Source organism: Polyodon spathula, chromosome 24, assembly GCF_017654505.1.
Source record: "Polyodon spathula isolate WHYD16114869_AA chromosome 24, ASM1765450v1, whole genome shotgun sequence".
Lineage (NCBI taxonomy): Eukaryota > Metazoa > Chordata > Actinopteri > Acipenseriformes > Polyodontidae > Polyodon > Polyodon spathula.
The window spans coordinates 16,963,129-16,990,890 of NC_054557.1; the positions used below are offsets into that span (position 1 = coordinate 16,963,129).

At 42.9% G+C, this 27,762-nt stretch overlaps 1 protein-coding gene across 7 annotated transcripts in view; it reads right to left on the bottom strand.

The window, feature by feature from the left end:
* LOC121299066 (leucine-rich repeat-containing protein 28-like) overlaps positions 1 to 23,647 on the bottom strand; it is a 28,162-nt gene extending 4,515 nt beyond the window's left edge. For 3 of the 7 annotated variants that reach the window (XM_041226573.1, XM_041226572.1, XM_041226569.1), the window contains exons 1-9: positions 23,598 to 23,647; positions 22,528 to 22,747; positions 21,738 to 21,778; positions 20,068 to 20,105; positions 17,691 to 17,828; positions 10,042 to 10,248; positions 5,832 to 5,934; positions 5,250 to 5,425; positions 2,745 to 2,910 (exon numbers count right to left, since the gene is read on the bottom strand). In XM_041226573.1, the coding sequence (XP_041082507.1) occupies positions 2,745 to 2,910; positions 5,250 to 5,425; positions 5,832 to 5,934; positions 10,042 to 10,248; positions 17,691 to 17,828; positions 20,068 to 20,105; positions 21,738 to 21,778; positions 22,528 to 22,695 (1,037 nt within the window). In that variant the 5' untranslated portion in view covers positions 22,696 to 22,747; positions 23,598 to 23,647. Of the gene's footprint in view, positions 1 to 195; positions 1,458 to 2,744; positions 2,911 to 5,249; positions 5,426 to 5,831; positions 5,935 to 10,041; positions 10,249 to 17,690; positions 17,829 to 20,067; positions 20,106 to 21,737; positions 21,779 to 22,527; positions 22,748 to 23,597 lie in introns of those variants that run through there. The other 4 variants (XM_041226567.1, XM_041226568.1, XM_041226571.1 and 1 more) reach the window with 4 other exon arrangements.
* Positions 23,648 to 27,762: the final 4,115 nt, after the last annotated feature.

Below are 27,762 nucleotides of genomic sequence, written 5' to 3' on the forward strand. Positions count from 1 at the left end.
GTGCATAGCATCCCCTTGTGGCCAAATAATGTAAATATGCTACTATTATTTTTTTTTTCAGACATGACAGATAGAATGAGTTTCTCACCATGCTAAATAACTGAAATACAGACTTGGTATAGAGAGAGTAAAAATGACTAAACAAATCAGCAAGAAAAATGTACATGTGGGTACAGAGAGGTACAGTAGCACTACCTGAGAAAATACAAGGCAAGTGGGACCAGTTTGAGCTGCTCCATCGTCCAGCTTCCCTTGAGTAGCAGAGAGGTACCAATAGCATTGTTAACCCAAACACAGCAGCTGGAGAAATCAAACAGGTGTTGCTACATGTAGGATTGACTTTTCTCAGCTGCTAGAATTCGTTCCCATTTCTTGACAAGGTGGGATGCAGCCCAGAATGTATTTCCAAGAACTATTCACCTTCTCCTCAACAGCAATCAGATGTTACACAGCAATCAAAACACAGCCTCTTTCCTTTCTGCACTCTGGATATCGACTAGAACATTTCTGATGGAAACGACACACATACATTTTAATGCCCTGCAGGATCGAGATATTATTGCACAGCTTCTGCAACGTCACGGTGTACAGAGCATTCACAGATTTGTGCAGATTTTATTTTTATAAAACAAAAACTTTTTAAAAACTGTTACAAATGAAATCCACAAGAATTTTAATTGCTGGTTTTGTAGCTTTTCTTGAACTGCAGCTTAATCATTCGACTCTTTCAGTGACTTAAGCTTTAGATCAGCTGGCGGCAATGGTCTTGTCCTGATAATCACAAATTAATCAGATTGTACTAATCACAAATGAAGAACAAACATTAAACTGGTAATAATTGGGGGAAAAAAACAGTTAAGCCTGTGTTAAATGATCAATCTTTCAAGTAACTCAGTCCAAGAGTATCCATTTACCATAATAAGAGCTTCTGACATGACGTGTTCTTGATAAGGGTCTGCAAGAGTTTACCATTTCTTCACACAATGGATGATACATGCATTTTGATAAAATCAGATCTTGGTTACACAAACCACCCCAAGCAAGATCTTTGAGTTTGATCGTAGTTCTCTTCAGCTGGACTCCATCACACCTTACCCCAGTTCTCACATGGGACGTCCCGTATTTCTGACAGCTGGAGATTTCAGGCTTCACTTAACTAATCATTTTCCAAGAAAAACCTTCAAGGATCTGCTGCCAACTCACCAGGGCACCTTGGAAATGAGATCTGAGATGCCCAGGAGGGGGGGGGGGGCACACGCACTGTTTCGTCTTCCTCCTTCCAGTTCTGTCAATGACAGTGAAAGGCATTCAGATCCGTTAAGATTTGTTTTATTATATTATTTTTTCTCCTATGACAAGGTCCTTCCAATAAGTTGCTTATTTAAAATCAGCTCTGAAGGTCGAACTTGCGTACACACTTGCTGGAGCAGCAATATGCAACAAAGCTCACTGTCGTCCTGTTAAAAAACACATGTAAAAGAAGAGCAGTGTTAGGGGTATGTGGGAGCGCTGAAGGGGTTTGGTACTGGCAAGCTCCCAGGCATTACTGAAAGATGTATACGTCAAGGCAATGTGTAATGATAGTTAAGACTACTGCTATTCGCAATAACCAGTACTGTCCACTCATATGATGGTAGGGGTCTTTGCATGTCCTCATGCATTACTGACTGCTGATTCAAACTTTCCTGGCGTGATCTGTACATATCGTAGGACTACTTTGGCAAAGCAACAGGAACTTCTCTACAAATGATAGCTCTCAAAAGGATTGTTGTTGATATAATATCTGTGAAGCTTAAAATTACAATTGGGTTCATCAATCTAAGCGAATGTTTCAAAATCGGCACGGTTTTTGGAAGGAACTTATCCCTATGATCTCATCTCATGTTTACATCGTTGGCAGGGACTTGTACCTGTGGCAGTGGATTAGTGGAGCTGGCACACTACCACACAGGCCAAGGGAAGCTCTTAATCAAAAGGATCGACTGTACTGTCCTTCATCAAAGCTGCCATTGGAACCGTATCCAATGAACACAATGATCTCAATGGGTTCTTGTCCCTGCAGTTTAATGAAATCGCAGGTAGACTTTTTTTTCCTCCACTATTACATTCATCTGGTGTTGCTGGCTTGCTGCCCAGGTAATCACAACACGAGCTGTTACTGCACAAAACTGTATTTCATGCAGACACAGCGAGGCACTGTACAAACTCACAGCATGAGGCTGCACACCCTTCCCCTGTTGAGGGAAACCAGCAAGCACTGCCTTCCCTTTCAATTAGCTGATCTCCTCATTCCAGCCCGGCCACCTGAACACCACTGAAAAGCAGCACAATGCAATCTGGGTTTCTTTTCACTGATGTGTTCAATGTGTCACTGTGTCAGGCCACACTTTAAGAAACTTTAACTGCCTTTTTCTTGATTCAGACAGTCGGATACATCAAGTGTGTGCACTGATGGCTTTACTGATGACCCAACTCAGCAATAAAATCATTGATAGAAAAAAATTTAAAAATCACATTCCCCAATAACCGCATGGACAGAAGTGAATGCAAAATGAACTCTACAGTTACAACTGGAGTATTTTTAGGGAAGAGTTAGATTAAGATTTATAGATACTCAAATTCAGTGTGAAATCAGGTTCAATCTGAAACTGCCGGAGACGCTACTATACTGGTGGCTGTTCACAGGGTATTAATTGTCAGAGGAGGAGGAGGCTGGGGGCCGCACTGGGATCCTCAGTCATTACCTGCGGTGCACGCCCACCAGCGGTGTCTCTCTTAGGGGGAAGAGTTTGGGGTAGACAATGGTAAACATGGGCTGGCTGCAGCGATGGCAGTGTCCCAGAGGGCATTGCAGCAGCTCCAACAAACTCTTGGGTAACGAGATCGGGGGCAGGTACTTCATGTCTGGAACTAAACACAAAAACAGAAAAATCTACTACTTTTATCACACAGGCACATCTAACAATCCGCCCGAATGCACGGGGAGTAATCTTGATCTTGCCCCTATATCATTTTTTTATGACTTTGAAATTATTTAATTATAGCAGTGTTCACTTTTTTCCTAATGAACTTGGGCACAGTAGTTGCATTATTAGACAAAGACAAGCTTCCCTTGAGCTGCAGTTTGCCACAGTCATTAATTTATTTTAGACTTCACACCTAGGCAGAGTCAACACTGGCCTGGAATCAAACCCACAACTTCCAAATCCGAGCCTGAGCAAGCAAGCCGTTGCCCCTTGGGTTAGACAAAGGCAGTGCAATAAGAACGGCCCTCATTAGATTCATTTAAACAAACTGAACAGGCAGCGCTCCCGGTGGCCTGGCCCAGGACCTGTAGCTCCATCAGGATTCAGAGCCCTCGTCTGTGTGGATTCTGTGTGGCCTATCACATACCCGTGTTGAGCTTCTTTAGCACCCTGGTACCTGTGCTGCTGCAGCCTGTCGTTACAAAACAGGGGCCTGCCCAGTGCTGTGAACCAAACTTTTTACTGAGTGGAGGCTGGATCGAACACCCTGGGTAAGAGGAGGATCTATTATTAAGCACTGGGGCATTTCATCAACACACAAACACACACACAAACAAACAAGCTCTTGAAACTATTGCAAGTTATGAGTTAATGACTGAACCGAGACCTTTTTTCCCCCCACCTAGCAAAGAGAATAAAAATGTTTCACACTGAAGTGTGTGGCTAGTGCTTTAATGTCACTAGTTGCAAGCATCCACTAACTCCAACACACTTCTCAGCACTTACCACTTTTCCTCCAGATTAGACCACTCTGTTGTTCTGGTCGGACAGACACATTGGAAATATATTTTTACACCTCACTTATAAAAAGGCCTCCTTCTCTGCACCATGTGTGCCCTATAAAACGAGAACAAGGAAATCCATGTGCAAAAAGAGCCTCTTTCAGTCTCTCTCGCACTCAGCAGTGCAGAGGCTTGGAAGAAATGCACGGCGAGCTACCATCTCCTCTCCAGCGAGGGCCGTGGAAACAAGCGGCATGGCCCTGTTAACTGTTTCCTACCAAGACAGGTTTATCAATAATCACTTCAGGCACCTCTCCTGCAACACCCTTACTCATTGCTTGGGTGTGGGGATGTTTCTTTTGGGGAATTCAACATGGGATTTTGCATGGGCAGATCACTGACCTTTACCTTTCAAACATGGTCCCAATCCGACCAGACATGGGAATGGTCTCAGTTCTGTTTCATTTACCTGGGATGCATATCACAGAAGTATATTCCTCAATAGTTTTTTTCTTGTTGCCCTTCTCTGAAACGGTGTATTTAATATATTCAAAGCAGAAGTGGCCCTGACTTCCAGTCTTATCCATAGAACGTTATCCCCAGACTGAACACCAACATAGGCTCTCCAGGGCAGAGCAGGTTCCATACACACAGTGAAACCCAACACAGTGAAGTACAGCACATGTGTTCTGCTGTGTAAACTGTCATTCCAGTCTAACAATGTGTAGAAAGATTTTTTTTTTCATTTCATGTAGATCCACATGGCTTACCTGCACTGCATACCATCATGACATTTTCAACAGCCCTTACTTCTTGTATATAACCTTCATGTTCTTTTAATCTTCAGTGAACCCACCAAGCTTTCTCTCTGGACCGCGTTTATGAAGAAAAAGAGCATTAGATAAATATGCTTGTCGTCTTCTGCCAGTTTTGCACATTAAAAAAAAAAAACTTTAAAAGTTGTATCAGCCAAGTTTCAGAGAAGAAGCTTGCTCGCTCTCAATCTAAAATGAGATCAGACCAGTCACAGGAGTGCTTTAATATCATTCTCACTGATCCCCTCTCCCCTCTCCCCAGCTCTCCCCCGCTCACCTTTGGCGAGGTCGCTGTACATGTTGTGGAGGATCATCATTGCCCACTCCCCTCCCTCTCCCCATCTCCCCTCCGTCTCCCCAGCTCTCCCCCACTCACCTTTGGCGAGGTTGCTGTACATGTTGTGCAGGATCCTCATTGCCAGCTCCCCTCTTTACCTTTGGCGAGGTCGCTGTACATGTTGTGCAGGATCCTCATTGCCAACTCCCCTCCCTCTCTCTCCCCTCCTCTCCCCTCCTCACCTTTGGCGGGGTCGCTGTACACGTTGTCAAGGACCCTCATTGCCAGCTCCCTTCCCTCTCTCTCCTCCCTCATCTCTCCCCTCTCCCCTCCTCACCTTTGACGTGATAGCTGTACATGTTGTCGAGGACCCTCATTGCCAGCTCCCCTCCCTCTCTCCCCTGCTCACCTTTGGCGAGGTCACTGTATATGTTGTGGAGGATCCTCATTGCCAGCTCCTCCAGAGGCTCCACCCTCTCCCTCTCTGAGCTCACAGCCTTCACCTCAGACGGGATGGGAATGCTCAGCTCTTCTGAGGCTATGGAGAGCAGCTTCAGATCTGAGGTGTGTGAGGACAAGCCACACCTGCAATTACAATCACCAAAGCGAAGACAGTTCATTCGTCGATTCATTTTTAACAATCTCAATGGTTTATTTTAGGTTGTTTTTTGGCACTGGAGGCATAAAACTTTATATTATGTCATCTTTTCATATATTTGTCTGGCCACAAGTCAGCCTGAAACCCAAGCCACAGTTGAGTGATCTGTATAGCGTTCAGTTAATAGCGTGGCATTTGCACGCAAGGACACATTGTTAGGTTGCATTTACATTTGCTATGATTTGTTATGGAGAACAGAGACTGAGAATCTGTAAAACTAAATAAAAAATGTCATTACCTGTTCATAGAGGTAATAAAGCATATGGTCTCCTGCAAGTGAAGCAAGGCAATGGGAGGGTTAAGTCTTTACTCTCCGCAAAGACTGGAACTTACCCACTGCAGCCGATGACCTTGTTGTACAGGTAGGACGGCAGGCCCTTCAGGTGAATGTTATTGTCCACAAAAACATACTGCAGCTCCCGGGAGCGTCCTAGATCTGACAGAAACACCCCAGTCATCAATCCACCACTTCACAAGACTCACCGTCAGCTCACCTTCACTCTCTGAAAATCTGAACTGCTTTCTGCTGTGCATATGAATCCCTTACATGGATTAACAGTCCTTGATGTGTGCTTTGGATGAGCCTTCATTGCATATCCTAAGGCAATCCATTATTTTTTATTTTCCCTGTGTGTTTTGTGTTAATGCATGGCTCATTATCATACACAGGCACGGACACTGTTCTAGCGAGAGCAGAGAGAGCCCAGGAGGTGAACGTCTCCCCCACAGAGCTGTTCACAGTGTGATGAAGAGGACAGTGTCAACAAGTCTGGAAGGTATCTCAGGGCAGCGGCACACGCTCTGTTCCAGGTGGAAGAATACCTCTGTGTGTCCTGATTGTTAAACTGTAATCCTATCCAGTCAATGACCCTGCCTGATATAGTTAGCTGAGCAGGGAGAAGGAGGAACAAGACCATCTGTCAAAGGCAGTGGGCAAGAAGATGCTTCAGACCTTCTAGTCTCCAGAGGAGTTGAAAAGACAGCAACACCACTAAATTATTTAATACTGCATTAAAAAGAAAAACCAACCACTGTAATAAGTTAAAATATATGACATAAAAGGTTCTATTTTACAAAAACTAAAGGATGATTCAAGGCATGTTTTGTTATGGACACTGATAATGTTCAAAACATGAACGATAAAAACAAGAAACTCAAATTTCCCAGAACCAAGACTAAGAACTTCTGCTTTGCTAACAAGCCTAAAGTTCTTCTAGTAAAATAAAGATGCCATTTTTTCCCAGGGCATTAAAGCAGGTGTGGAATTAAGACTCCCATTGCAGAGCAGTTTGGTCCATTCCTGGTCTTACTAGCAGTTTAATAAGACACACCTGTGCTTGTTACCTATACACTGTGGCTAATCAAGCTTCTATTAAAACAAGGGAAATGGAACAAGTGAAACTGCAATGCAATGAGAGCCTCATTTAAATCCCTGTTAAAGTCAATACATCTGGACATGACTCTTGCGCCACTAAACCCTGAAAGAATGAAACGTCATTCCACTGCTTAAAATCTGCTTGGGCTGCCCCAGTGTGTGCTGGTTTAAATTCCAATCAACCCTACAGCTCCACGAGGGAGTCACTAACCAGCATCACGCAACGAGAAAGCACTGCAGACGTGGAGAAGAGAGTCTGCTCGCTAACACGTTCAGAATGAAGCGTCACGACTTTCTGCACCTCACATCTGGCTGGGTCGATTTTATACCTCATGGAAGCTGTCCATCTGTGGAAGACTAGCGTTATGCCACAAAGGGTCTTTTCATGTGGCTGCTTTCAACAGTACTGCTGTGTCTGAAACATTTCCACTTTCTCCTTCTGACTCCTCAGATCAAAGCCTTGCTCCGGGGAATGACCAGAAGCTACGAATCCCTAACAAGACGCTGATTCTAGTCTTTACATCATGGTATTAACATATGCCATCCACATGGCTGGCATGAAACAAGGACGGCCAGTGTTATCCACTGTGCTATTGTTTGAAGCACGTTCAAACAACCCTTGAGTGTCTCGGTTCAAAAAGAAATAAAATGTTCCTGTGTCACCTTTGAAAACCCCGATATTTTTATAGGAAGATTAAAAAAAGATATAAAAAAGAAAGATTAAAAAAATTAATCAAGGTTTTTTTTTTTTAAGCTTTCATTTTTCAGTTGGATTTGGTGGCTTATGTTTTTCGGTTTTTATTAATTTAATTTTTCTGTGCTTATTTTTAGCTATTTTTGAGTTATATGTAAATGTTTTCTGGAGGGGGGGCTTTCGCTTTTATATATTGTATGAAATGATTGTTTTCAGTTACTTTCGGTTTTTTTTCTGTCACAATATGTGTAGTAACTTGACAGTACTTGCACACTTCAATTATACCTTCTTTCCTTTGCTGTCTTCCACAATGAAACTCTTATGGCCAGGGCCATATTCTTCTGGGGTTTTTGTGTGTTTAGACATTTTTTCACATTTCGCCATGATTTTCAATTCTGTTTTAAATTACATGAGCATGTAACTACTCCCCATCATACAGTAATATAGTTTTAAATCTCGCCAGCAAGAACATATCGTTTTAAATCTTGCAAGCGTGTTACAATCCTCCAATAGAAATGTAGGAATGTGCTGTTACTCAGTCGTTGGGGTGGGTTTAAGTATTCAGAACGAATCAATGCGAGATGCAAGTTAGGAAGTGCACTGGGAACGTTATTTATTTTTTTTGTAGGTATTTTTTTCAAGTCAATATGACTTGAGTAACCATTTCTAGTTTATTAAATACACAGCAACTTCATTATTTTTTTGTATCGGGACGTTTTATCGTTTTTTTTATCATGGAAAGATCCCAGTGCCAATCCCAGCTAGCTTTTCCCAACACCACAAACAAAGCACTTGTTAAATAGCTGTGATATTGACGACCTGAACCCAGAACTGGCTCTTCAGAAAGTATAACGTGACGCATGGCTGCAAACGCGTGAGGCATCGTTCCATGTGAAAGCACACCGGTACAGCTGGCAAGGGAGACGCGGTCTTCTCGTCTTTTAAGTAAGCAAGCCATGCAAAATGCTAGCGCTTTACAAAATCAAATGGCTAAAAAACAGCACACTGCACGCTGGCTTAATTTTGTTAGAAAACTAAAAAAAATATATCCTCAGCATTAAAGGATTATACTGATTCTTTTCTCGAGGAAGATTCTTTCCTAAAAACACACACACACACACACACAATCTGACTCATGAATAAATGAATAAACCAGAGTGTGAGAGTACGTTCATCTGTTTTTATCCCAGTGTTTGACAGTGTTTTATTTTGATTCGAAACCTGTGCCACCATCTCTCAAACCCTCTGCCCCTATTCTAAGCTAACAGTCACGCAAGGAGGAACACCCGACACACTGCTGTGTCTCAAAGGTACCCCCTTCGTGCTTAGATGGAACATGCATTCATTTCATTTTCTTTCTGTTCTTTTTTTTAATAAAAGCAGACAAGCCTTTAAGTGCACGGGTTTGATTTACAGCCTGTAATAAAACAGGACGGAGTCAGACAATCTAGGCACTGCAAAGAAAAAAAGAAAAGAAAAACACTACCAAGCTATCTGAATTAAAAAAAAAAAAAAAAAAAAAAAAAAAAAGCATTTTTCAAAACATATTTTTTGTTTCAGGTCTAAATAATGAGTTATTATTTTTTCCACCAGCTTGATCCTCTTGTTTTCTTCCATGCCTGGCGAGTTATGATCCCTTTCTCTGATTTTCCACGTTGATAGGTAGAAAATCAGCTCCAAATGACTGGCAGCGAGTCAACACTAGAAAACCTGCAGCGGGGAGCTGTGTGATGGGCTTTGATGTTAATTCTCAATCTAAAAGGCTTCCTTCAATGCAATTCACAGTGAAGAGTGACTAGCGTCCAAATCGCAATGTTCAATCTCTCTAGCACGCAAGTGATCAGCTCAGCTAGCTTTCCTAGGGCAAGTTTCTTTTACTGGTACAGCTAAATACCCTCTGCTCTTCCAGTCCTGTATCTGTGATCTACCAAAGGTAACCAGAAGCATTTCCGTGACGGGGAAATGAAAACACTTCTGGCTGAGTAGCTGCCGGGACAGCCAATCAAAACCATTATTGCCAGGCCATTCTGCAGAATGAAAAATGGCTTGTTCATACCAGTGGTGAGGGGAGTTTGGGGAAAAAAAAAAAAAGACTTTACCCTTGTATGGCGAGACAACCTGAAGTCAGCAATTACCAATATTTAGTTTTTCCATGATGTTTTGTGAAGACTCCCATTGCACAGCATGGTTCAAGCCATTCTGCATTTTACTATGAGCTGAACTGGACAATGGCACGGTAGACAAGGAGTCCTAAAAAGCACAATCTGAACAGATTTGCAAAAAGATAATGCAATTGAGTTACAAAACAAGGGAAAAGTGCAATTCATGCAGTTCATTGAAGGGCTCCCTCCAGAAGCACATCTAAATTGTCTAGCCCCCCCACAAGACCAATGTTTTGTACATCCCACTTAAAACAACACCTAAACTAATCGCTCTGCAATGCAGCAGAAGACAGAAGATTCCCTCTTCCTCACCTAGGGGTAGGAAAGCTAGGCTGTTCCCTGCCATGGAGAGGTCGGTGAGGTTGGGCAGCTGGCAGAGCTGCCTGGGGAAGCAGCGCAGGTGGTTGCGGTCGACCGTCAGGCACTGCAGGGAAAGGCACTGGTGGAGTCTCTCAGGCAGGGTGGTCAGCCGGTTAGTGGAGATGTCCAAGGTCTCCAGGTGCTTCAGATCACCGACCTCTGCAAAGGAAGGAAGGTTTAAGCAGAGGATCACAGTGATGCTAAGGAAGAGGCAAGGCAATCAGTCACTGGGACTTGTGAAGACAGTAAGCAAGCTGCTCAGGACCTGTGCCTATCAGCAGGTGTTGCTACCAGGCAAACTGTATGGAGACATGTACAGATCCAACTGGAAATAAAAAAAAATGTTAATTATTTTTTGTCTTTTCGGTAGCTGCAAATATGTGGTTGCTTAAGATGAGGGACTCGGGCATAGCCAACTCTGGCTGCACGATAAAAGGAGTCAATGAAACAGGTTATTTTCAGTGCAAAGTGCCTTGCAAGTCCATCTGGTGCCCCTAAGCACCCATCTGACAATCAAACTGTCTGCATGCAAACTTGTTGCATGTTAACCTGCTCTTAACTACTGGGATTCTTCTTTCTTTTTTTATTTCTGTTTTCTATGAAAATGATATGCAGTACACGTTTGTGTAGGAGTGTTTGTCTGCACACACGTGGGGTGCAAGTGTGTGCGCAGAAATGTATACGTGCTGTGCACCTGTTTGATTTTGTGTATAGTTTGTGGGGTTTTCTCCATGTGGTGGCTGTGTGCGTGTCAAGGCAAAAGGCTAATTCTCAAGTAGCAGGCAGTGGCGGTGCATGCTACGTTTGTGTACGATGTGTTTGTGGAGGGCTTGCAGGTATGCATAAGGGTAGAATGTAACAGACACTGATGAAGGACACTGCTAATTCATTAACAGCACTATGGACAAATGAATGCCATCTCTCTTAACGAACGCTCAGCCTGCTTGCCTCTGAAGACCACAACAGGCAACCCATCCTTCATATACAGGGCAGAACAAACAACATGAACAGGTTACTCAGTCAGTAGCATGCTGGCCGCAGAATCATCACTCATGTTTTTAAGGCATGAGCGGTATTGATGTCTGCTAAGAAAGACACAAATTAGATTTTCCAGGCACCTTAATAGCATTTGTCTCGACCCCTTGCTATACTGAAAAGGGAATAATAAAAAAAGTGAAATTGGAAGCAAGCAGTCAACAAAGAAAGGCTGACAGCTCTCAGCGTAAGGACAAGCAGAGAGGGGTGATTTGTGACAGGATAGGCTGGTAATTGAGACTCTGCCTCTGTTCTGCTAAACTTTCCTCACCAGGGAACCTTCTCTGAGAGCCTGCTGGAGGAAAACAGCATATTTCTGCTGCCCCCTAAAGGGACACTCACAGAACTGGATAATACTGTATGATGCAGACTTGCACCTGTCTGTGTATTTTTTATTTTTGCATTGGGTTATTGTGTAGTATCAGCATTCTTCTAATGTTCAGGATCATGATTGATTTCCTATACCTAGATCACCATTACACTCCCTTTCTCATCTGAGATTCCGGACCTATATTTGCAGTGGTGTTTAAAGCACGCTTCTGGCCCTTGACACAAGCGACACTGCGTTGCTAGTGAAACATCCACACCAAGCCTCCACAACTACTCACAAAAAACAGCCCTGCCAGAGAGGGGAGCTTCTGCCTAAATCAAGCCTGCTTCAACACACATACAGCCTGAAGACTTCAAAGACATTAATCTGCTGAACAAAGCTGCTGACCGTACTACTTGACTTTGGTTTCGGTGCTCCGCCTTGGTGCAGAGAAAGCAATGCTTTCCAGGAACTCCTTAGAGCGGAGCGCGCCAAAAAACAAGGGCAATATGAAGGTCGTTGGAACAGAATAGGGCCAGCCTCAACTGGGAAGCAAGCAATGAGCTTCAGGGCTGGATCAGGCTGTGCCGCAGTAATGGTGTCGCTAAAACAATTTCAGAGAAGATCATTAATCTCCTTCCCCCGACAAAGAGCTCCCTGTGACCCACATAGAAGCCAGCAGTGGCTCAGAAGCTACCTGAAGCGCTTGTCTTTTCATACCAGATGAGGCAGCAGGACTCGCTGTTTGTTGTATTATTGATATCCCTGCATCACACGGCCTCTGCTTACCGCTTACCGACACAGACGCGCGTCTTCAAAGGTTAGTGCGTTTAACCCTTAGACTGACAGAGGCCCCCTGTGTTTCTGGTTTAAGTATTGAATAAATGTTGTTATATTGTTTTATAATACTTTGAAATAGATTAAAAACAATGAATGCGGTATAAAGAAAAGTGACCTGTGACAATGCTGCATTCTGCTGTTAGCATCACTATGAAATCCCGTCCTCAAAATGCCCTTTTTAAGAATTCAAAGCAACGGCATTAGAGATCTCCTACAGAGCTTCTGTCCTTATTATCTATGGTGGTGGTCCTTGAATCTAGTTTCCCTTTATTTTGGTGCTTCACTTTGAGTACATACTGTATATACATTTTTACAATAATTTTATGTCAAAGAGTTGTCTTTTATGATGCTGATATACCATCATACAATAAACTGGTAACAAGTAATGTTTTACAGTGAACACAGTACTATTGACAGGAAATGTAAACACTTTTATAAATAACATGCCTGGTGATGCTTGGACACTGATAATTAATGATCCCTAACTCTGGATCTCTGGCTGGTTTAACCCCGTGCATCCTGGTTAAACTTAGCCTAGTCTATGATTCTTGCAACACTGCCATTAAATAAAAAGAATCTGAAACTCAATCACACTGTACAATCCCTTCATTAGCTGAGGACTACAGAAAAGTTTCTTAGTTAACATTCCTTCAGTTACATTTGGGAAAAGGTCTTTAAACACACAAGCCCTGCTTCCCTGGTATCCTTTTCTTTATTTATACATTTAATTAAGAATTTCAGTACAATAAACTGAGCATGTTATACATCTTTCTGCGGTTAGCGCCAAAATGACTGAAACCCACAAACGTGCATCATTTTCCTGCTGCAATTAGCCATAACTGGGGCAGGAAAACCAACAGCCCAACCCCCCCCCCCTCTTCGAAACTGTGTGGTCAGTCTGCTGCAGCGGCCTCAAAGGCACAGTGTGTCTGTGCTCTCAGGGGAATCTAAAAGAGATGCAAATTAATCATTGCACACATCCACTGCTGATAACTGATTCACTTCAGAGCCACCTCACACAGTACTGCATATACAGTATAGTGCAGCCATTCTCGCCTCAGCTGCCCACATGGGTTTACTAATCAGTTTCTGCAGGACATTGACCCCCCCCCCCCTCCCTTCGAAACTGTGTTCGTCAGTTCCTTCTTGCAATCTGAGTCCCACCCCCCCCCTTTTCAGAATCTAAAAAGAAATACTATGGGCTTACCAGAACCTGGAGCCCATTTTGAGCTATTTTTTTTTTCTTTTTACAATTGTATAACTTGACCCCTTGTTATCTTCTGTACTGAGTTGAGGATAATGAGACAATTGTGGCTCACTTATATTGGGAAAAGCACTAAACAATAATAAGAAAAGTAATAACAATAACAATGTTGAAGTCTTGAGATCAGTATGTTCCAAAACTGTACTTCCAAATTAAAAACGCTGTGACATTTATTTCTGTCCTGCTCTTGATCCGAGGCAATATTCTACTTATCTCAACTGTTATGATATCAGAATCGTGTCTGCCAGTAAACCCAGAGGTGGGGGGGGGGGCAACGGGTTCTACAGCAGATCTCATGTGAACCGAAAAAGCCACTACAGGGGACAGGAAGTGGGTAAAAAAGCGTGAAAAGAAATGACACCCAGGGCGCAGCAGCAGAGACAAACACAAAAGATGCAGGGTCTTAATCAGTACCCTTGACTAATTTTCTAATACCACAATACAAAACAACACGAATACACAAAGAGAGGGAGGAAGGGAGAGATGTTTAGTAGAAGTTTTCTTGTCAGCGTTAATGTCATGACATGTTTGCTTTCTGGCTAGAGAAAAGATATATGTTGCGATGGCCCATGTGCTGTGCACATGTGGACCTGTGCGAAATGCACTGTGCGTCAATGAAGGGCTGGTCAGTGAACCTTCCTGCTGATTTCCTGGTTAAAAGTGAAGCACAAAGAAAATGATTATCTCGTTCCTGTACCCTTATGGAGGCTATACCGTTTTCGCACTAGGATTAAATACTGTAGTGACAGCGCCCTCATGCAAAACTCCTCATTGTTCACCTTCACACTTAAGGAAAGCTGGGGAGCAAGTTTACACCAGAATTAACTAATCCTACCCACACAAGCAGTTTGAACACCCAGTGAATTCTAGAGAAGTGTGTGAATTCAAGCATGCAGCAAAAGCACTGAAAACCAGTATCTGCATTGGGCATCACTGCTACAGAAAATATTTCTGAAATTTTGTAACTTTATTCAGGAGCTGTAGAAGATTTTTGTATCTTTTTTTTTTTATCTTTTAAGTGTGCATGCGTGAGAAATCTCACGGTTACTTCAGCACAATCAGCACTGAGTTATGACTTTTTTTTAATGCAGTAAATAGCAGAATATACTGTGCAGTCATGTGTTGAAAACATTCAAATACAGTCCTCTCGGGTGTTTGCTTAGATTAGTAGAAGAGGGACCAATGCCTGTAAAATCAATCACAAGAAAAAAAAGAAGAAACCTGAAGGAAAAAAAGAAAAGCATGAATTAAATCATAAAAGCAGCAAATAAAATAAAAAGCAGTTGTTCAGGATGATTTTTGAATTTCATTTAGTGCACATACGGACAGTGACCATCTCAAACGCTGCCCGCAGTGCCGTGACAGACTCTCCGCTGCAGGGCAGCGTGTCTGAGACAGCTGTACGGTTTATGAAATCAATTAAAACATGTTTACTTTCAGCGCCTAGACTGGTGCTTGGTTTGTGTGCACAGAGGTCTGCGCGAGAGCCAGAGAAGTATATACTGTGGAGAGCGAAGCACACAATCCATCCATTCCCAATCTGACCTCTTCTAACGAGACGTCTACGGACAGACGTTTTCCAGGCTGAGACGCACGTGCACTGCGTCTCTGATACACAACGGCTGTCTCAATGACAGTATTTCACATTGCCATCAATTATATAAAATACAGAATATCCAGATCTGTGAAAAACAATCCTATTACCTGGAAGTACTGACACCTAGAGGTTTCTGCTTCTCAACTGACTAATCTCAGCTGCCCAAATGTACTGCTTTTAAATACTTCAACTTACCATAAATCCAAATGTACAAGAATATAATTGGTAGCTAAAGTAACTTGACCAAAAATGCCTGAACCTTATTCACCACTTTTTGACCTCTGAAGAGGTCAGATTGGGAATGGATGGACTGTGTGCTTCGCTCTCCACAGTATAGACTTCTCTGGCTCTCGCAGAGACCTCTGTGCACACAAACCATATACTTTGGATACTCTTCTTACCAGTTCAGTTTCAACTAAATAATTTCTTAATTATTTTTTAACTCTCTAACTCAATCTAAAAAATTTGACATTACTTATGTATCATCACTGTGTGTGTGTGTGTGTGGATCTATAAATGTTAATTAGAATTAAGGCAGATTTAAAGACAGAAGTAAAAATGATGTCAAAGTATACAGAACACCATTACATCATGAAGGAATAAATCTTAGGTTTGAATATTAACAATAACAACTTGTTGTCATGCCTACAAAAAGCTATAAATACCTCCGATGTTTTGATTCAAACACATGCTCCCTTGAGAAAGATATGTACAACATATCAAAACGTTGGGCAGCTTGGCTCTTTCAGCTAAATTGATGATATTAAGAAATCTCTCAAGTTTGGGCTAAGTGAGATGGCTGAGAACTGTTCATTTTCCTTCTAAGTGGGGCTTTCTTTTTCTGTTAATTAAGGAAGTCACTGATCTCATTACTGTCGCTCCGCTTGAAAACCAAGCAGCTGCAACACTGAGCTCCTTCTTGTCTGATGTCTTCGTCCTGAAGCATGGAGCAGATATTTAGGTGTTCCACTGGTATTTTCATATCCACCATCTTCTCAGGGCACCTGTCCTGAACCCAGCCTGGAAACAGTGCTAACCACGGACTCCACTCCAGCCTGCCTCCACCGGTGTCCAAACGAAGTGCATACCCACTAGGGGTTACGCCCACGATGTGAAGCACAGACAATGACTTCATAACAGTTTAATATCCAGGACAGCAGCCCCACCTATAGGCACGGGCTGCACCTGCATTTGGAAATGTAACCTCTTTCTTTTAACTCCAACCTCCCTCTAGCCCTCTGAGCCAGAGCTCTAGCAAATACTCTAGCATGGAATCATGTTAATGCGCAGATGGATTTAAGACTCCAACTGTATGCTGCTTTTTCAATGAAAATAAAAGATGTTAATAAAATAGTAAAGTATCACTTATTTGTATTTATTTTTGGTTCAAATTATGTATTTCTATAGAGTTGTGAAGAGCTCAATAGCAAAGGTAACAGGCTGGGTGAGGTGATCTGGTTGTTGACAGTCTCAAGCAGTCCCAGATGTATGAAATAGAAGCCCTGCTGCACTCGCTGTGTTTTCTCTGCAGCTCCCCGGGGGTGCCTGCTTGGAAAAACAACACTGCGCTCCCTGGACGCCTGCCCACCTGGCATTCCAAACCTGTTTCGTTAGTGCATATTTTTATTCCCCGCTACTAAATCAGGAAAACCAAAAAGTGAAGCGGGGCGCTGCCAGAGTGAAAGAAATGTCTGCTTGGGAGTCATTAGCGAGAGACTCGAGCGAACCCAGCCAACATCATCAAGAGACACTCAGGCTTAAAAATAGAGGCATGACAGGGACCTGGGCCAAACAGCAATCTGCACGCTGCTAAAACCTGGGAATCAGACAAGCAAACAAACAAACAGCCTTTGTATGAGCTGCCAGTGTCAATAGGAAAGAGGCCCCGAAGAGCTATAATAAAGTACATTAAGAGGACCAGCAAACAAGGAGTACGGGGTACTGGCCTTCAGATACAGTACTCAGGGTCTTCACTGAACAGGGAGGGTCAGGACTTTACAATGTCTTTCAACAATTGTTAGAAGCTCGTCAGGTATTATGTAAATACATAACTGGTCACCTTTGGGTTTGGGGGGGGGGGGGGGGGGGGGGGGGGGGGGAGTCACTGCACATGACATGGACAGAGCCTGTGAAGGTGTGTGTGGAGCGTGGAGACTAGATTGGTCCAGTTTCCTGTTGGGGGGAGGGGTTCCCTGCACATGACATGGACAGAGCCTGTGAAGGTGTGTGTGCATTCAGCACGCAAAGTGAAATGTCATTTTACTGTTTCTCCTAAAGGAAGCAATACTCCCTACTCAACACATTTTATTTCCATGTATTTATTCACTACTATTTATTTATTTTCTGTCATTGTTTCTTTTTTCACAGTTGACAGTGCAAGGATAAGCCTATCAACACAGACGCTATCTTGTCATCCTGTGATTTTTGCTAATTTATACAGGTTTCTCCGCCCCTGGTGCTAACAGTGAAAGGTTCCCCTGAATGTCCAGGGTAGGTCAGACTGCAGAGTTCCTTGTATGTAAAGCAGCATGTCCAGGGCACACAGTGTATCGTACCTGCAGGGAGGAACTTCAGCCGATTACTGGCCAGCCTCAGGTGTCGCAGGCAGCTCAACCGGCCAATCTCAGGGCAGACTGCCTGCAAGGCATTGTCGCTCAGGTCCAGGGACTGCAGTTTAGCTAGCGAGCCTATAGCTAGACACAAAGCATAGCAGTATTAGTAGTAGTATTATGGAAAACCTACTGTTAGTGTCATATAAAGCAAATGAAGAGTTTCTATCTTGGGTTAACCCTGTATTTCTCATATTATTATTAGTATCATCATCATTATTATTACTGACAACATAAGACCATAGAGCAACCTTGTGGTTTACAGTGTCACATCATACCAACTACTCTATTACCTTCTAACAATGCTGTTATCTTACCCAGCTGCATCCCTCTCCTTCTCTTCTAACAATGATGTTATCTTACCCAGCTGCATCCCTCTCCTTCTCTTCTAACAATGCTGTTATCCTACCCAGCTGCATCCCTCTCCTTCTCTTCTAACAATGCTGTTATCTTACCCAGCTGCATCCCTCTCCTTCTCTTCTAACAATGCTGTTATCCTACCCAGCTGCATCCCTCTCCTTCTCTTCTAACATGAGCACATCTTCTAGAGTGACATTTTAACACCCACAAATAACTCTGCTATGTTGTTATGTGATTCGGCAACACGGTTACCAGCGAACCCTTGCAAGTAGCTTTGTCACCTGCCTCCTACGTCAGCACAGTGTTAAAATGAGTGAATCAGCCAGAAGGGTGCTAAAAAACCTTTGTGGGTGAGAAATTTTACAGAATGTAATATGTAACACGCATGTCTTATTTTAAAAAAGGGACAACTTCCCAATGTTTCGCTAAGTTTAACATACCTTTGTCAAGGGAAAGTCTGTTTAAAAACAAACAGTGGGGTTACTTATGCCATGGTAAGTACACTCACGTATTTGTTTAAATCTATTAATGTGCTTGTGATGTCATTTACTACTCAGTTAATGGTGTAACGATCTACTGTTCCTTTCTCTTTAAACCTTCAGGCATCGTGGTATTCAGTCTATTTAGCCATTTATTCTTGTTTTACGGTTCTCCATCGTATCTAATTTCACTTCTTCTAAAACTACACACTGTAGGTCATTCATGTGATGTTCATTTTTGGTAAATTGTTGAACTACCGTATTAACAGCATATTTGTGGAACCCATCTTACTGGGCTGAGCTCCAAACACGCCACCACACTCTGAGTTAACTACGAAGGTATTGTTGGCACCATGTAGCCAAACAGCTGTGCAGCGATTCAAATGAGTTTTCTAGGGCTCGGGGGCACATGGCAGTGTTAACACCATTCGACTCCAAATCACAAATGTCTATCTATTTACAACAGACTCCTTTCTTGCCCCAGGTTTGAGGTGATTACCAGCACACCAAAGCCCACCTCTAATATGTGCATTGGTTTTGCTTATGTATTTGCTTCATCTATGATATTGCTAAGCAAGTAGTGTAAAGTGCACTGTAGAGTTTTGTTATTATTGGGTTAGTTTTAACTCCTCTAATTGCAGCAAGGCTGACCCAATGGTGTTAAATCCCTCAGTTTCTGCTAATCATTATTTCAATACAGCAATGCAATCAGAATCAAGGACACAGTCACACACTGTGTGACAATCCAATACTCAAAGACGCATCCTAGTTTAGGATTCCTAGTACAGGAGCCCAACGCTACCCAAATGAGATTCTCCCAAGGCTTCCTTACTACATACATATTCAGCTTGCTTGTCAGCTGCTGTTCTCTGAATCAAAAAAAAATCTTTCTTGTGCTTGCATTTCTAACTTCTGGAAAGCCTGACATGCCAGTAAACAACCCCATGCTGAATGTACAGGGGGATGCACAAACAACACACTGAAAACCTCAGAAATAACAGCAAATAAACAGCACAGAATTAGGACAGAAAGTGGAAACGTCACATCTCATATTCAGAACAACGTCCTAGCTTAAAGGAATCAAAGGAAGACGATGCGCCAGGCCAAACACAGGGCTCCCTTTGAACAGGGTCTGGAATTATCTTCGCGCTGCACCCTTGCTATAATTAATGCTTGTCGTGCTTCCAAACAGGTGTCCCTGCAACAGAGACCAAACATCCTGTCTTCACTAGAAATTCAGCTGTCACTCCTCCTGTGTAGCAGAGGTGCAACATGCAACAGTGGCACAATCACTTCTTCATTTTTACAACTTGCAAATTAGATAAACTGATAAAACTGGTGTGAGAGAGATCTGTGTTTTACTGTAGGCTATCTGAATCTTGTGATTGAAACACTGAAATGTTCCACTGTGAAGACCAGGTATTCTTTCATCAAGCTGCCAAATGTGAGTCTGATAACAGGTCCTGTGATAAATCTCTGATTACCTTCTGGCACAATGACAAAGTTGTTCAAGTGAAGGTACCTTAAAGAAAAAAAGAAGTGAAATTAAGCTTTTTTTGACATTTTTGGCAAAGCAATGTGCAGTAGAAGTCTTGTGTGAATTATAACACTACTTCCAAAAGACACTAATATATGTTATTGTAAATTAAGGCTGCAAAGAGATGTTTACAGAATTTTTGACACGTAAAAAGACAGGACAGGATGTTTGAGCAATTCTTTAGTTCCCTCTAGTGGCACATATGCATCACGGGACATCACATACATACAATCCCATCTTCCACACCACTGTCCAAACTAGAATAGCTACTGCAATACACAGAGAGCTCTTGTCCATTGTTTCCCATTGTAATGTTTACTGTACAGAGTAGGAGACCATGATAATTACATATGTAACATGGCTCAAACTACACATTGTGAATTGTAACTTTGTTTGGAAGGTAATGCAAGGTGGTGAAGTGCTTTTACATTCTTGCAAGAAAAATCAGTCAGTAGAAGAAAGATTGCATTTTGTCACACTGGCTTTTTAGAACTGCTTTCGGTACTGTGCCCTTCTCTCCGGTGCTATTCCCTTGCTGTGTCTAATAGCATGTCACTGTCTATGCTTACCCTACCACACTAAGCAATGGGATTTAAACTAATCCTGCAGCAAGAGAATCGACTCTCATTGAACCGTGGCTTATTAGAGAAAACTGTAATCTGACACAGTGAAAGTGAGCCCAAGGCTTTTAGAAGCAGTGGCAAAATATATGAACCTTGGGACCCTGCCAAATGATGAAGGATAATGATCCCAGTAACTACATTTCCACATCACTGAAGCAAGCTTTTATTATACGTCTGTGTTTCAAATAAATGCTATGTTAGCCTGCAGAAAAATATATAGAAGACTTTTACACTTCTGGATGATGGATGTTACCCAGCAAGACACACTGAGAACATGAAGCTGCTTTAACAGAGCAATAAGTAATAGCTCAATTCTGCAGCTCTTAGTGAGCAACTGTAGGTCCTACTGCCCTTCACAAGGGATGCTCAGCAAGTTCTAAACCGGACTCCAAAGCAAAGCAGCTGAGGTCTCATTCAAGGGGTTCTTTATTCCCCATGCTGTATCCCCTGTACCAGACTTGGCATGGCATGTGCTTTAGCCTCAAAGGACACCTGGGAGGAATCTGTGGAAGAGTGTCTGTACAAAACCCAAGTCTGTTTCCAACAGGTAACTGGACCACTTCAAAAGCAGAGGACCAAGTGAGTGGGTAAAACTGGTAAATCGCTGTATTTGAACTGCAAATACAACATACAGTAAAAGAGGTGAGCGGTGTATGCTTCCACCGCTACCCCTTGCTGCAGAATCTGAAGGTCAACCTGTTTCAGAAGCGGGAAAATTTGCTTTTAAAAACAACTCTGATACACCAAAAGAAGAGCGAGAGTAAAGAATGCAGTGGCCCTGATGCAACATGTTTTCAATGCAACCAAATGGAGATGTCTGTCTTCTCACAGATCAGGTACTGCAAAGCCAGTTGCCTTACATCCCGTACTCTATTGTACAGGAGGTACTGCCCTCTGCTGGGATGAAACAGCATTGCATTGTACTGTACATGTTATCACTTTGAATATTGCATTGAGCTTTTTCTTTAAAAGATGAAGTTTTCATAATACTCACAATTCAATCAGGTTAGGTAGCTTCTGGGCTATATTTTCTGGCTGAAAAAAAAAGATGTTTCCATGACTATGTCTTATGTATAGGTACTGTGGAGTCTTTTGCAGTGTATTTTGGGAATGAATGAATTACAATGCATAAGATATAATTACAGTGTAGGCTACATCACAGTGCTTTTTAAAAACAAAATTCAATGTGTGGCATTCTTACAAGCACTGTGCCACGTCAAGTAACAGGACAAATGGGGGATGTAAGCAGTCTAGCTAACCAACTGACCTGCACCATGAAATTACAAGAACCCATTGCAAGACTGAAAATTACTGAACGGCCTTTCTTTGCCAGCAATAGACTTATGGATAAGTGACTCTGTACTGTACCATCACTGAACCTGTCTGTGATAATGGGACCTACCAGTTTACAGTGCTGAAATCAGTTGCTGGCAATCAGGTGAGGGTCACTGGTGTTGACTAGGCTACAAATTCAAAGTGAAACAAAATGAAACAAAATGAAGAAACAGCTGCCTGGATTTGTGGCGCCTGCTGCTTTTGTTAGACTCTGTGGAGGACAGCGATCCACACAAACCCAAGCAGCCGCTTCTTCACTCATTTCACTGTGAATGGTGAATCAGCCCGACCAACAGCAAGGACCCTCACCTGTGGAGAGCTCAATCACATTCAAATCGGTCCATGCAGCTCTACCAGTTCACAAAACAACTACCCTTTGATCTGCTATTCCATCAGTGGGATGCGAGCGTGCGGAGGAGCGCAGTACACAGTGTAGTGGAAGCTAGTACCAGGCTGGTTAGGGAGTTTTTCTTCATATAGAGCCTCTCCAGATGCTGCAGGCCCTCCCCCTTCAGCAGCTCCAGAGGGAAGTGGCTGAGGTTCCTGTAGTTCAGAAACAGGTTCTTGTGCCTGTCCTGCTTTGCCATCCATATAGTCTCATGTACTTCGGAGGCCATGGCCCTACCTGCCCCCCATGGGTTTCCTCGCTATCAGGTCTGTGGAGGGGACCTACATTATGGTTTGTGGAAAATAAAGCAAAAAAATTGATTTGTGATGATTTCTGAAAAAAGTAAATAAAGGGTTTAAAGTAGCAACATCTGTTTGTAGTAACTGTTTTCTAAAGGTTGAGCAGCGATTACACTGGAAGGTGATAAAATGTGAATGGAGACTGGACTGCTCCCTTTATCTTCCTAAGAAAGCACCCCTCCCTGTCAGATCTCTGTGTTTGCTACAACATAGCCCTGATCGTGCTGAAGCTGATGATAAAGCACAGCGAGTTTCAGGGCCAAAGTTTCACGTGTACCAGAAACAAAGTCGTAAATCCCCCTCCGATGTGTTTAAAAAGTGTATTGCTGTTTAACCCGGGCTGTTTTAAAAGATGGATTGTTATTTTAGTGCTACTCCACTTTAGGCCAGACTCGGGACATTGTTTAAAAAATACAAGAGACGTGAATTATTGTACACCACCTGCCACTGCGAGACATGACACACGCACTTCTGCAACACATTATTATTATTATTATTATTATTATTATTATTATTATTATTATTATTATTATAACTCTAACTCTACAGTAATGTACGCACAAGGCTTCATTTACACGAATGATCATCTTCACATATTAACTTCTTTAATAATCAATAACAATGCCCGGATTTTACCCCCTTCATAGTGAGCTGTTTGCAGACTAGTCAGATAATTGCTGTTGAGAATTGCAATCATTCTCAGAGCCCACTGACCCTTAACCCACAGCAAACAACTCTCTGACAAGGTCGTTTGCTGTAAACGAACACAGCCATTCTCGTAACTGTTTAAAACTCACTAATCTGTCTGTCCATTCTCTGTTTGCATACTGACCTCCTTTCAGCTGCCATTCGACAACAACCCACGTCACTCGGTATTTCAATGACGTCGCGCAACGAACAGCTATGTAAGGCAAACGTTCATTGGTTAATTCGCCGAACGGAACCGAGTTGCACTCTGGGATATGACGTTTTTGAAGGGCACAAGCCGTGATGTACTTTTTATTGGCTTGTATTACCTGACATGTACAATGCTGCGCAGTTCGTGTGTGTGTGTGTGTGTTAGGGTTATTGTTCCGACGCACAGGGTCATGTTTACTAAGCTGTTGGTAGTAAACAGCCCGCGATGCTGATTGCTTTTGATACGGGCACTCAACTAATTGTTACTGGTTTTGCAGCCATGAATAGTTTGTTTTTCCTTTTTGAAAAAAACAAAACGTGTAAACTCTGCAGTGGAATGAAAGCTCAGTAAGTCTGGCCGAATTGCCCATTGTTGTAGGATTGATGGGACTTGGCTCCTGTTAAAAGTCGTAATCCTACGGCTCCAAAATGAACAGACATGACCTCACTTCTGTGAGGCTTGAACACCAGCAGACAAATAGCACTACAATCTAGCAGGCTGTTTGCAGCGTCAGTGCCGGGGCTGGCTGCTGTTAATGGGGGTTTAGCCCCCGAACAGCCCGGGGTTTTCCCTGCAAGCCGCCGTTTTGGAATCCCGCTGTCTATTTCACAGAATAGCCAGAAGATGGCAGTACTGGTTTATTTATACGGTCGAACACCTTCTTTTTAGATGAGCGTGATATCAGAAAAGAACGTCTTTTAAAAGTTTGTTCCAGCATATCATTACGCAAGCAGCGCAGCATAAATGAAAAGTGAAGACTCAAAGGCACAGCTGGATGTGATTATGTGCTGAGAGTACAGGGGTGCACCTTTGGCGCTATGGCACTAGATTCTACTGCTGAGTTCTCTTGCTGTATTTGCATAGGAGCTGTGGTTCAGTAACACTGCTGAGTTATCTTGTATTTGCATAGGGACTGTGGTTCAGTAACACTGCTGAGTTTTCTTGTATTTGCATAGGGGCTGTGGCTCAGTAACGCTGCTGAGTTCTCTTGCTGTATTTGCATAGGAGCTGTGGCTCAGTAACACTGCTGAGTTCTCTTGCTGTATTTGCATAGGGGCTGTGGTTCAGTAACACTGCTGAGTTATCTTGTATTTGCATAGGGGCTGTGGCTCAGTAACACTGCTGAGTTCTCTTGCTGTATTTGCGTAGGGACTGTGGCTCAGTAACACTGCTGAGTTCTCTTGCTGTATTTGCATAGGGGCTGTGGTTCAGTAACATTGCTGAGTTCTCTTGCTGTATTTGCATAGGGGCTGTGGCTCAGTAACACTGCTGAGTTCTCTTGTTGTATTTGCATAGGGGCTGTGGTTCAGTAACACTGCTGAGTTCTCTTGTATCTGCATAGGGACTGTGGCTCAGTAACACTGCTGAATTCGCTTGTATTTGCATAGGGGCTGTGGCTCAGTAATACTGCTGAGTTCTCTTGTATTTGCATAGGGGCTGTGGTTCAGTAACACTGCTGAGTTCTCTTGCTGTATTTGCATAGGGGCTGTGGCTCAGTAACACTGCTGAGTTCTCTTGCTGTATTTGCATAGGGACTGTGGATCAGTAACACTGCTGAGTTCTCTTGTATTTGCATAGGGGCTGTGGTTCAGTAACACTGCTGAGTTCTCTTGTATTTGCATAGGGGCTGTGGTTCAGTAACACTGCTGCGTTCTCTTGCTGTATTTGCATAGGGGCTGTGGCTCAGTAACACTGCTGAGTTCTCTTGTATTTGCATAGGGGCTGTGGTTCAGTAACACTGCTGAGTTCTCTTGTATTTGCATAGGGGCTGTGGCTCAGTAACACTGCTGAGTTCTCTTACTGTATTTGAATAGGGGCTGTGGCTCAGTAACACTGCTGAGTTCTGTTGTATTTGCATAGGGGCTGTGGTTCAGTAACACTGCTGAGTTCTCTTGCTGTGTTTAGCTTTGTCCACTGTGTACCAGCTGAACAGCACTTGCTCACTTGGAAGCCATTTCCTCATAGGAACCAGTGATTTGAAAAATCCATGACTGAATGTTAAAGGAAGCTCTGGGAAGTCTGGTTCTCATTGTTTGTTATTACAGAGATTTCCGCTCCCCCTGTATTTTAGAGACGTTACACAATGGGTATGCTGTATCCACGGTAGCACCACCATACAGTGCTGGATTGGACCCTGTTTATGACGGCCGGGCCGTTTTAAGAGTGTGACTGTTAACTGCAGGCGACACAGGGAGCAAGACTCAGAGATGCCCTCATGTTCCCAGGAATAAGCTTGCCAGGTCATCAGGGTTAAGGCGGGTTGGTATGGGCTTGGAATTTGACGAAGGACACATAACTTGATTACCTCTGCGTTACAGTCATTTCCACAGCTGTCAAGATCTTATTTCTGTAAGAAGATGAGTTCTAATAACTCTCTCCTGTCATCCTGCTCAAAGAGCATTAGGACTAACACTTTATTTCCAGGAGTTCCAGTGAATGACTAACTTGTTTACTGCAAACCAGTGATGACACAGTGTTACCGAAAATAGAGGGTGACACATGTTCTGCAAGTTGGTATCATTGTGTTGTTGCATTAATCTGTAACAGGGAGGAGGGCTGGGCGTGAACCGGCGACCCCGCACACCACAAACGACCATCTTAACCGCTGTGCAAAAGAAACAGGCTCATCTGCATTCGTGGTTATAGAGCCTTTAACCTCATGTCATCGCCAGGGCACAGAATCCTTCACAGCAGTGTATTACACAACGCTACCATGTTTCCGTGGTTGAACTTTAAAAACAGCACCAAGTGCTCTAACTCAGTCAAAGGTTATGGCGCTGCCATACAGCAGAGCTGCTTAGCAATGATTCTGGATCGTTCTTTCTCCTGTTTCAGACAGTGCTGGTCAGTGCAGCAGAGCAGCTCCCTTCTCCCACACAGTGAGCCGCAGTAATGGGAATTCCTGGACAGTGTCATAGTGGAACAGCCCAGAGCTAAATGGAAACAGATCAGCGGGGAGAATTATACAGCAAACGTCTTTATTATTTGAAGCAAGAGCTTAAAAATAAAAACTAATACAACACACATGCACACACACATAGATACACGCATGCCTACTGGTCTAGAATTATACACACGTCTTTGTGCATTTGGCTTCAGTGCTTGTGAAGGCAGTACATTTAAAAGTCCTGTATTTTCCTATATAACAGCCCTTCATTATTTTACAGTGGTCGGTTTTTTGTGGTTTATTGATGTAGAAGACTCATAGTGAAAGTGTGAGCTTTGTATTTCACAGCTATGCATTCTGTCACTTGTGAGGTATTTACCTATCAGAGATCTTGAAGCCTCACAGGCTCTTCCTCTCTGGAGCTCCCCTCTGCCTCTCGCCCTGCTTCCTCTCTGGCTGGGATTGTTTGTGCAGGATAAATTCCTGGCAGTCAGTCTGCATCGATCCCAGCTGCCCTATTAGGACTTTTGCCTGGAGAGAAACAAAGGAAAAACCAACAAAGCTTTTCAGGATGCTACAAAACAAGTATTGGAAAAATGCATGAGACAACTGATAAACATGCTGTAGTGCAATAGTATTTAGACCATCACACATACAAAGTTTGTGCTGTGTATGTTATGTGTGGGTATACACTAATAATAATAATAATAATAATAATAATAATAATAATAATACATATATTTAAAATCATGGGTTAGCATTCCTTTCCTCTCTTTTACATTACAAAAAAATGAAATAAATGAAAAACACCAGCTTGCTCCTGTTGTGTGCTGTAGAAGCGCACTGTTTAATATGTGATCCATGCTGCAGAATCTTCAGCTATTGGTCTGATAGGAAGCAGGTTCTGAATCCTCCTGGGCTGGGCTTGCAGGATCCAAGGATGGAAGTAAGACTACCATTGCATAGCAGTTTAATCCATTCCTGGTTTTACTATGAGTTTAATTACACACCTATGCTTGTTACCTATACACTGTGGCTAATCAATCTGGTAGTCAAACCTGGAATGGGTGAAACTGCTCTGCAATAACATCATCGGGATCGCAAACAGCCAGGGGTTTGGGAATGGATGCATGAGGCACTCTTTGCTTGGGAAAATTCTTTGAAGGTCAGGATCTTCTTAGTTGCTGCTTCAAGGCCAAGTTCCTACCAAAT